The following is a 10,600-nucleotide window of genomic DNA, read 5'->3' as shown; positions in this document are numbered from 1 at the left end:
TGAGGCATTATAACATGTATTCGATTGATTTAAATATCTATCCCACGGATCAAGTACTACATCGAAGGCAAAAGGCGGTTAATCTAACTGTAGATGTTAAAAATTCTTACGGTAAACCTGTCAGCGGTCATTTGATCATCACCTACGTTGATACATTCCAACGATTTACCATGAACACCTATGAATGGGATGTAAATGGAGTACGAAAAATCTCTCTACCGTTGAATCTACAGCTTCATGATTTTATTGATTTCGTGTTGCTGAATGCCATCTTTACCGAGAAATACACAGGTAATGGATATGGCTTGGCGATATAATTGTATTCATTTGAGGACTAATTAATGTCCTTGGCCTATTCTTTTTGATTTAGGTTGGAAAATTATTAAAGAGAAGCGAATAAAGGTGTACAATTCCAAATACAAAATGAAGATACATAATAAACGACTGACTTATCGTCAGGGATCGCCATTTATCGCCACATTGACAGTCACTGATCATAATGATGAACGGGCAAAAAACATTACCCTTCTTGTTGAAGTGATAGGTTCGGATGAAGTATATCGGCAAAATTATACAACTAATATGAACGGTGATATTACAATCTCAATGCAAACGAACAAATCAACAGCTCTGAAGTATTTACGTGTGCGTATTTCAACAAATACGTAAAAAGCTGATATAACATTTCATGTTGGATTTCCTAATGACAGATACTTGACGGCAATCATGACCTACTATGGATGTTGATTTCTAAGGTTGATAGTGCTCAAGTACTTGCAGATAACTACATAAAAGTAGAAGTATTAACACGGTACTCTTTCATTGCAACCAATCCAACCAATTGAACTTGATCTTGCTGATTATTTTCTTATCATTGTAGCGTCAAATTTAACCGAATGATTAGGCTATTAGTCACGTGTTCCCATAACATGACCATTCTTCTGTATTACGTAATTTCAAAAGAACAAATCGTTGAGTTTGGTTCTTTTCGAGCAAACCAAAGGAACAGATACACTTTTCAATTGCTGATGTCTGAAAAGCTTATTCCTCGATCCAAGATCATAGTGGTCTCAATTGTGCACAAAACATTGATACATGGTGACGTGGACATATCTATAAACAATCTTGGTAACCCTGTAAAGACAAAAAACAAACACCCGATGAAGTAAATCAAACCATCTAAATGAACGATCTATTTCAAATATTCAAATAATATTGCAGCTTGAGATAAAAATTGAAGAAAATATCAGTAAAGACGGAGTTGATCCTGGAGACGAAATTGAGTTAGCCATCCGTGGCCGTCCAGGCGCATTCGTGGCATTGGCAGCATATGACCAACGGTTAATGCAATACAGTGAGAACCACGATATTTTGTATGCAGATTTTCGGGAATTTTTCAAAAAGCCATTCTTTGATATCCCAAATTATGAACCAAATTATTTGATAGAGGTATGTATTTTTCAATTGTTTGATACATGGAAGAATTTATTTATCTAAATAGATTTTATTCTACTTTTAAAAATGCTATTACAGGAGCTTGGAATTTTTGCAGTGGTTGATGATAATTCAATCAAAATTCTAGGCAAGCTAAAAGGATAGAGAAATAGAAACAGCACCTGAATTCAATGATAAACTTCTTTTTAGGTTACGAAGAGTATGAGAAACGCAGAATCTATCCAAACGCCCCTCGCTTCGGTATGCCTGGTCCCTACAGAACCGACTTCTGGGAGTCGTGGTTGTGGCAGAATCTGACCATACCTCCATCAGGAAGGTACGCGCTTGAAGTAACAGTGCCTCATTCAATTACCTCTTGGTACATAACTGGGATTACAATTGATCCAAAATATGGTTTGGGTATCGTCAAGGTACCGATTACGTTCTCGACTGTGAAAATCTTCTTCATCTTGGACCATCTGCCATCCTTAATCAATCGGGGAGAAACAATATTGTTGCATTTTACTCTGTACAGTTCAATAGAAGAAGAGTTTGAGGCCAATGTGACGATGTTTAACGCACATAATCAACTTCAGTTTATCGATCGTCCAATTGGAGGTTTGTAAGGCAAACATGTTGTTCATGTAGTTTGACAGAATCTGACAAAATCTTTTCTCCCAAATTCAAATTCAGATGCGAATCAAACTAAAACTGTATCTGTGCCACCGAAATCCGATGCACCAGTCTCTTTCTTAATAAAAGCAATGAAGCTAGGAGAGTTGGAGATTCGGGTGAATGCATCGATTATGCAAGGCGTAATCTCGGATAGCTTCAAGAAAATAATAGTAGTTCTTCCGGAAGACGTATTGCTTGTGAGGTCAAATCAAGTACATTTCGATGATGATACCCCCTCAAATCAATCGTTCGATATTCCGCTTTTCATAGACGAGACGTCTAAGGGTAACGTCATACCACTTGACTTAACTGTTTATCGTGAGTGATAGAAATATTTTATACCGGGATCTTTAAACAGTTTATAAAGTATTACTATAATTTTATTTTTATTTTCAGCCGATCAGCGATCTGTAAAGGATCTTCAAAACAATTATAATGTGTCAGTCCATCACGGCAGCTTTGAAAAATCGATGCATGTAAATTCGGATTTCAATGAAAATATCACGATACAATCTATTCCCTATTATGTCAGGAAACTAATAGTGGTCGTTAAGAGTTCTGGTTCTGGAGTGATTCAGATCAACTGGCAATACCGTCTAAATTTGGTCTACTTCAAGTTCCGGTTCAACTTACATCTGACCAAGCTATCGACTCCCTCTGAGTGGATGAAGGAACTTCATATTTGTTTTAGCTTCATTCCGGAGGAAAGGGATGATCATTCAAATGGAACACTCGTGGAAGTGAGCATACCAATAGGCTACGCGATCGATGGCCACAATGTAGTTGAGGAAACAACTATCAATCGTATCAGTGTAAGTAATCACTGCAGACTGACTAGTTGGCGTTTTGTCACTCTAAGGCCTTTTATAATGGTTTTAACCCTGTTAGAGAATCGAGATACTACACGGTGGAACAACGGTGATGGTACACTACAATCATATCGGTATCGATACTACATGCTTCAGCGTCTTCGTATACAGGAGGTATAAAATGCGAGTGAGACACGCCTCATATATCAAGGTGCAAGATTCTCACCGGCCAGGTAATAACAACAGAGCTGTTTTGTTAATCGACTATTAAACTTCCTTTCTTCTACGAATTTCTGTAGAGTCGACTGCGGTGAAGATGTTCGATTTCCACTAGACAAAAGAGAAAACATTTACAATTCCTTTGCTTTTATTTTTGGTAAATAAAATGAAACCAGAAACTATTATCCTAAATCATTATTTTCTGTAGGTCACCGTTTACTCAATGAAAGAATATTTGCTAATAATTAACGGGATTCAGGAATTGATTTTCATTTCGATCAACAAATTTTACCCTTCGCCATGTAATCTGTATCAGATGCGAGTGCTTGCGATACATTTGGCGAGATAATTTGTTAGTGTAGCTCCTTCCACTTGTACAGGGAAGGTATTGTCTGCGACTTTTCACTTTTATTTGTTATTGTGATGCTTCATTCCAATTCATTAATGAACTCATAAAGCTTATTATTTGATATGACCTAGTATCAACAGATGATTCAATTGAAAGCACTTTAGTTCCCCAACAATTGAATACATCATATTTTTTATATAATGTCTTCAATTCCTTCATCAAAGTCATCGGATCAAAGCATCAGATCCGAAGACTGCCTTTCAATAACGAATGTATGAATGGTTGACTCGCAACACTATTCACCGTCTACGGCAACTCAACTCCGATCCTTCAACAACGGGATAGATTGAAGTAATTTCGCAAGGCGCAGTGATTCATGCCAGCTCCCCCACGTTTCAAGGTTGTAGCAGAGCATAATTGGATCGACACGCGTGCTGGGGCATACCGCACCCACACGCTACAGCACGGCTGTCACATTCCAAACCGTCGTCGTCGTCGTCGTCGCCCGTGAACTCACGCGCATAAGATTTTGTTTCAAATTCGTCTAACCTCCTCAAGGGCAGCCCAGGTGTTCGCATGTTGGTGGTGCCTGTGGAAGCTAGTGCGCGTGTTGTGGCGTGTATTGCGATCGACGACATCGAAACATGGTCCGAATGATGGACACATTTCACGCAGCCACTATTTCAGTTTTCGCTTTCGGCTCACGGCCAGCCTTCGTTTTCTTCAGCTTCCACAGTCCATCAGTGTAGGGCGCCCGGCGATTGTTGATCGCGATGTAGGGTGCTAATACGAAAACGCTGTAAATCAAATCGTTGGAATAGTTGTTGTTCCCCGACACTCTGCCAGCGGTTATGGATGCCTTTTTGAGCGTCATCGATCGATATGCTTTGTTTTCCATTCCCCTTCCCGGGGTGGGGAGAATCGCAGTGTATTCGATTGATTGGGAGTTGATGATTAGTAAAATTAGAAAACCCGTTTCCTGGCACCATGCACTCGCCCCGTTAGACACCAACTGGTCGCTTAGCCACACGATCACTTTCGCCGATCGCCGTCTTTCATTCATTCATTTGCTTCGAAAGGACTGTATCGAAACGACTTTAACTGGGAGGCTGGCCGCCACACAGCCAAACAACTCACAGTTTGACCAGATAACTCTCCTATGGCATTTCTTTGATGAAATGTCTGCGAAACGTTGGCAGAAAAAAAAAACAAAACAAAAACGATCCCAAGACTCCGACAGTGGGCCGATTGGGCAACGCAACGCAATGTCGCTTGCGGACAAAAATGCCGCAGATCGGGCAGTTGTGACCGAATCGGAGAGGGGCGGCGGTGAGGGCTGGATGCCTGTTTGGGTTTGGTTTTGGTTTGGTCTGCGCAGAAACCGGTATCAATAAGTGACGAAAACAAGCGAAGTAAAGATACGAATCAATACACCGGCGGCGACGGCGACGGCAGGGTGTGTGCCAGAGAGGGCCAGGTGAGCGCGAATCGTTGCTTGCCCAGCGCGGTAAAACCACTTACACGCTTATGGGCAAGCCCAGGGGCCCGGAGGGGCCTGTTGAACGAACGCACATGGTGGCGGCTTTCGTCGGGGTGCGTCGAGTCGATCTTTGTTTTGGTTGTTTTGAAATTCCAATGCGCCATGCCGCACCCTGGAAACAACGCCGCCGTTGATCGAAGATGTAATACTGGCGCACATTACCTAAAAGCAGCCCACAACTATGGCGAACGAGTAAGATAACCAATCGGTTCGTAAAGGAGTTGGCATGCGGTCGGGTCGGGACCTGAGTCTTCGTTGTCGTCTATCGGGATTGGAAAGCCTTTAGAAGACCCCCACAACCTACTTCGATGCCGATCGGCTTCGGCTCTTGAGATGCAACAACAACAACATCTGTTTTCACTCGCCATCGACGCGCGTGGACGGCGTGGATACGAAGGCGCCGAGGCGGTCGCTCCGTCTCAGTTGGCGGTGAGGCTTTCAAGTGAGTAAACATCGTAGTACGGTGATCGCAAGCGATCGTGAATCCGTTGCGGGCACACACCGGCGACGGCAGCAGTAGCGATGGGGCTACAACCTTCAGGCCTCTGCCCCGCCCCCCGGGAAGGTGGGGAGAAGGAAAACTGACCGGCGACTAAGCGTCGTCTACGCAGGCCCGGATAGTCACGATCAGTTCGCCATTGCGCCTGTTTGCCGTCGTATGCAAATTGACCGGAACAATCTGCTCCGTGTTGTGTGCGGGTATTTCGTTCGTGAGTTCCGTAAATTTCGTTCCTTGATCCGTGTCCGTCCGTCCTTGCTCAATGACACGATCGATCGCTGCTGCCGTTTGGTCCGCTGTGTATCCACTGTGCGCTTCGTGTTATCATCACATTTCACTCCCGGGGGCATGTCAGTAACCTCTCGGTGGTGGTGGTCTGGAAAGTGGTAGTGGACGATAAAGTGGCGGAACGATCATATAGAAATCGTAAAGTGCGATTTGCGTTACAAATGGCCGGTGACATAATGGGGCAAACGAAACAAAACCTCTGCCAACAAAGCGTGGAGGCTGCATTCGCATTTCGCGTTGTGCTCATCTGCTTCTCCCTTTGTTGACTTGCTTCTGCGTCCATCTTGAGTTGAGGGCAGGTGGATTGAGGTGCCGTATTCGATGAACTCAGCACAGTTCTGCTGCATCGTCCAGGCTGCCTTGCAGATGCATCTCAAAACTTTCATTCCATATCCGGCAGATGAGTAGCGCTCCGCAGCGCAGCGTTACTTGCATTAAAATGACAACCTGTTGTTGAGGTTATGAAACCCATTGGATGATAACTTGAAATACGAGTTAACGTGTGTGGTCGTGGTAAGAGAGGGAGAGAAAAAAAGCGCATAAGTCTCACCAAGTTGAAAGACCAATCGGTCATTAACATAAAGCGGCCCAATCGATTGACAATCAATCCATATGTGACCGATCGAACGTGGCCCCAGACAGGCAGCCAGGCAAGCAGCACGAATGGATGCGCAATCAAGTCGTAAACCTAATGGACTCTTCCATTCCGATCAGCGATTCATGGGCTACGGGTTTCGCGCATTCAATACCGTGTGCTCTAAACCATCTAATCCCGCACCGCAGTCGCACCTCGTTGCACTTAGAATGACCTTTTTGAAGGTGGTCGGTTCGTTCGATCGTTCGTTCGTTTGTTCTTGTACAGGAACAACAGCAAACGGTAAAACCGTGCTAAGCTAGTGTAGCGCACAGCCTTCAACTTCAAGCCCTCTGCCTACACTTTACGACCGCAAGCAAACTGTCTGTTGATTAGGGAAATGACAATATCGAACGCGCGAGTGTTTTCAACAGCTAGCACGCCATTTCGCGTCGTAAACCCCCGCGAAGGTGGGTTCGCTGCCGCACTTCCGTGGTGCTCTGCGCATGCACATTCTAAGCTCTCCGGCCGGCCGGCAGCCAGCAGCGTGGCACGCCGACTAATGCCTCAGGAATTTGTCAATGGAATTTACATATTTTTCGTATCGATCCCACCAACCGATAGGCAAATTATCATCTTCAATGTCAGCGAGTCTAGTAGACGACACTGGAGCTGTTGCTGCTGCTGCTGCTGCTGCTGCTGCTGGTGTGGAGGTATCGGTGTGATGCGTGTCTGTGAATTGGTGAACGGTTGATTAGTGGGTGCGTTAGTCAGCCACCCCGAAACGCCAGACTCTTCGACTTCACTACTAGTGATCGACAGTGAGAGAGAGAGAGAGAGTGGGGAGACAGAGAGAAAGAAATAAAGAGAGAGAGAGAGAGAAGGAGAGAGAGAGCGAGGTGCGTTGTGAACGAAAGACTCGTGTATTGATGGTCTCGCTGGAATGCTTGGACTGTGCTTGATCCTCAGTGCTAGTAGCGACTTCAGCATCGCCCTTGCGCCAAGCGGGGAACCTGGTGGTGCGTACGAATGCTGTGGCTGTGTGTGCAGATCGGTGTGAATGGTGGACGAGATAACCGGACGGGATCGGACGTGGAGCCTACCAGTCGTACCTCGTGAGTGCCACCGTAAGCACCGCGTGTCAGAGTGGCGTGTTCGGTGAAACTGGCCGCTTCTTCCGTGGTCCGTTCGATCGTGATCGTGCGTAAATTGTGAGTGAGTGAGTGAGTGTGTGCACTGTAGTGCCTGTAGCGTGAGTACGGCGGCGGCAGAGACACATTAAGCGAAGCGGGGGAATCATGCACGATAAGATGGTGCTGCTGGCGGTTGGCGTCTTTTGTGCCATGGCCTGTCTGCAGGTGGCGCGGACGGATCTTGCCGGTGATTACGAAATCGATTACGATGAGGACGAGGGCTTCTGGATTGGCCATGGGCTCGGAAATCGTAAGGAAGGTGCGTGTTTTCCATTTCCTTCCCTCGTCCCCCCTCCGCGATACTACTTCTCTCTTTTTTTTTGCCACTGCTGCGTGCACTACCTTGACTGCGCCCAACGCCCCCTAGGGCTCTCCCCTTGTGGTCCATGACGTAACGGTCGTGGCCTCGCGCACAGGCCACGGGCCCGGCCATGGTCGTGCGCGCTAGTGTGTGATGTTTCTCGATTTCTCGACGCCAACGACCTCGGACGCACTAATGGAAAATTCCGAATTTCTCTGTCCTTCTTCTTCCTCTTCTTTCCGCTTATCATACGATCCCGCTCGATCGATCCGGTGCGCAATCGCAATCACATCCGGCATGATAACACCACACACACGCCGCGCTGGACCGGATGCGGATACGTAGGCGACGAAATCCTGAAGGTGCTGCACAAATCCGTCGGTCCGTTCGTGGAGCCACAAAACGTCACCGTGGTGGAGAAGTTCAGCGCGGCCGACGGTGAAAGTATTACGTTCACACAGTTCAACTCATCTAAGGTAAACACATTGGCCTTACAACAACAACAACAACAACAACATGCCAAAGCCGCCACCCGTAGCCGTAATGATGGTGATAAAAAAGGGAAATTAATGGCTCTCCGGTCCGGTCTCGGACTCGGGGTCTGGACGATGACGACGATGATGATGAGATGAGATTACGCGAGAGCTGGAGATGTTGCCCGTTAGTGTTCCGAGCACACCTGCGCAGCGTTCGGCATCTTCAACAACAGCAACAACAACAACAACAACCACATGACACACTCTTGGCAGCCACTAGAGGACAGCCTCTGGTCCTCTGGTTTTGGTCTAGACGGTTCCTCCTCTGTTTGCCGGCTTGGAACGGCGTGCTTACGTGATGCCGCACGTGTCACGGTCCTTCAGTCCGCTTATAACGGTACTGTATGGAGGTTCGCTCTCTTTTTGTTTTGGTGCGTATTGCGCGGGAATTTGCGGCTGAAAATGAAACTTAAAAATCATGTAACGCGAACAACACCACTCTCGTAAACTCTGGCGTGCTGGCTGGTGCGCTATGGCCACTGCTACTTTTGGCACTCTGCCAGGTCAGGTTAGGTGTAGCATCTAAGTTCAGTGTTGCTGTTAGTGTCCAAGTGGAAGAAACAAAAACACTGAATCATATTTTGCGTAGTGGTCCATTTCAAGACGCCATAGACCGTGTAGAGTAGTGGGTTTTGTTTGTGAATAGTCACCACGATGGAATGTGGGGACGATCGGTGGGTACGTCGCGTTACGATTGCACATTGACCTTAGTTCACCCGAGGTCACTAGAAGCAGTTCGAGACAGCCGGAGGAGAGTACAATGGAGGCGAATAGAGTTGTTGTTGTTAGAAGAAGTTTACTTTTTCCCTAACCGCTGGTGGTCCGCTCGTGGTCCGCTGCTGACACGGATCGTGCCACTAATTAGATCGTCCGGGTGGTTTTGCACTTGAACAGTGACAGCAGTGAGTAGCAAATGGGCGCTAAGCTAATTAGATCAAATTTATGATCGACCGTGCAGAATGCGATCGTCAAAGCGGCTGCGCGGTTTTGTGATATTTTGCAAGCATTGTGGATGGTTGAGCAAATGTCGACACTAGAGGCTCTCGGCCATTGCGAACGCCATTTCAGAGCGTTGCAGACTGTCATCTTTTTTGAGAAACATCAAGGGGAAACTTTACATTCCCAGCCGCCTGACGTAATGTACCGTAGAGGTGATAAATGGCACCGAAATGAATTAGAAGAATGACATCAGCACTTAGTTTGTTTGGTAGTAAATCACGCGTAATGATTACCAAGTCTAGTTGACAAGTAGTACCATTGTTTTTCGGTTGTTTGATTACATACAGTACACATGTTGGCGCATTTTTTGTTCATTTAATAGATTCTCTACCTTTTTTTCTATTTGTTATTTTTTTGTAGAAGTTTTTTTTTTATTTTTATGATGTATGATTGATTTCTTTTACTAATAGAACTCAATAGCCTATAGAGCTGATAATTGGCTCCGAAATATCTTTAAAAAAGGTACCTGCACTGACTTCGATTACTAAGAAATCGTTACCAACTCTATTGGACAAGTGTTGCAAATGTTTTTCGTTTGTTTGATTATACAATGCCCATTTTGGCGTATTTTTTATTCATTTAATACATTTAGCAATACTTTTTCTCAACTCTTCAGTTTTTTATAAGAGCCTTAATTGAATTTTATGTTCGATGCTTGATACCTGATGACTTTTGCTAATGCTTATTAATCCCTTCTTTTCACTCCCGCGTGTTGCAGGTGCTTACGTACTTCCATGAGGTGGTGCTGGACTTCAATCCGAAGAATTTCTACATCCGGCTGAAGCTGTTCAACATCACCAGCCTCCGGCTGCAGCGCACGGTGTACGGCTTTCGGTCCAACGCAATCAAGCCGGATGTTAGCTAGAGCGCGGTGCGTGCCCGTCCCCAGACACCACCAACGCCCGCCCAAGCGCCATACGCAGACTGTGGTGTGTTCACCACACTCTGTATAGCTGCCCGAAGCCCCCGTATTCGTATTGTTTAGGTTTACTGTTTGTCTTCGTTACCGGTATTAATAAGGACTAAGCTAGCCGCTAAGGAATAAAGCCAAAAATGTTTGTCACCATAACCACTCCTCCACCGTGCAACCCCCCCCCCCCCCCCCCCCTATTCCCCTTCCCCATACCCGTACCGTAGTACTCTGTCAAATACGATCGCCGGTTTGTGTGCACGTACCACACACA

General features: G+C 45.7%; 2 protein-coding genes across 3 annotated transcripts in view; both read left to right on the top strand.

Annotated features, from left to right (window-relative positions):
• Positions 1 to 1,682: 1,682 nt before the first annotated feature.
• Positions 1,683 to 3,252, top strand: LOC126578198 (murinoglobulin-1-like). The gene is made up of 5 exons (XM_050240521.1): positions 1,683 to 2,052; positions 2,128 to 2,427; positions 2,506 to 2,921; positions 2,998 to 3,151; positions 3,218 to 3,252. Exons 1-5 carry the CDS (start codon positions 1,698 to 1,700, stop codon positions 3,250 to 3,252), a joined length of 1,260 nt encoding a protein of 419 aa, XP_050096478.1. The 5' UTR covers positions 1,683 to 1,697.
• Positions 3,253 to 5,708: 2,456 nt separating this feature from the next.
• LOC126578200 (uncharacterized) overlaps positions 5,709 to 10,600 on the top strand; it is a 5,275-nt gene continuing 383 nt past the window's right edge. Inside the window, exons 1-4 of one of the 2 annotated variants that reach the window (XM_050240524.1) lie at positions 5,709 to 5,725; positions 7,012 to 7,839; positions 8,227 to 8,357; positions 10,135 to 10,600. The exon at positions 10,135 to 10,600 is cut by the window's right edge and continues 383 nt beyond it. In XM_050240524.1, the coding sequence (XP_050096481.1) occupies positions 7,686 to 7,839; positions 8,227 to 8,357; positions 10,135 to 10,281 (432 nt within the window). In that variant the 5' untranslated portion in view covers positions 5,709 to 5,725; positions 7,012 to 7,685 and the 3' untranslated portion in view covers positions 10,282 to 10,600. Of the gene's footprint in view, positions 5,726 to 6,966; positions 7,840 to 8,226; positions 8,358 to 10,134 lie in introns of those variants that run through there. The other variant, XM_050240523.1, reaches the window with a different exon arrangement.

The sequence above is a fragment of the Anopheles aquasalis genome, chromosome 3 (genome assembly GCF_943734665.1).
Source record: "Anopheles aquasalis chromosome 3, idAnoAquaMG_Q_19, whole genome shotgun sequence".
Taxonomy (NCBI): Eukaryota; Metazoa; Arthropoda; class Insecta; order Diptera; family Culicidae; genus Anopheles; species Anopheles aquasalis.
Note: the sequence above shows the minus strand (reverse complement) of the source record. Positions and strands in the feature narration are given on the sequence as shown.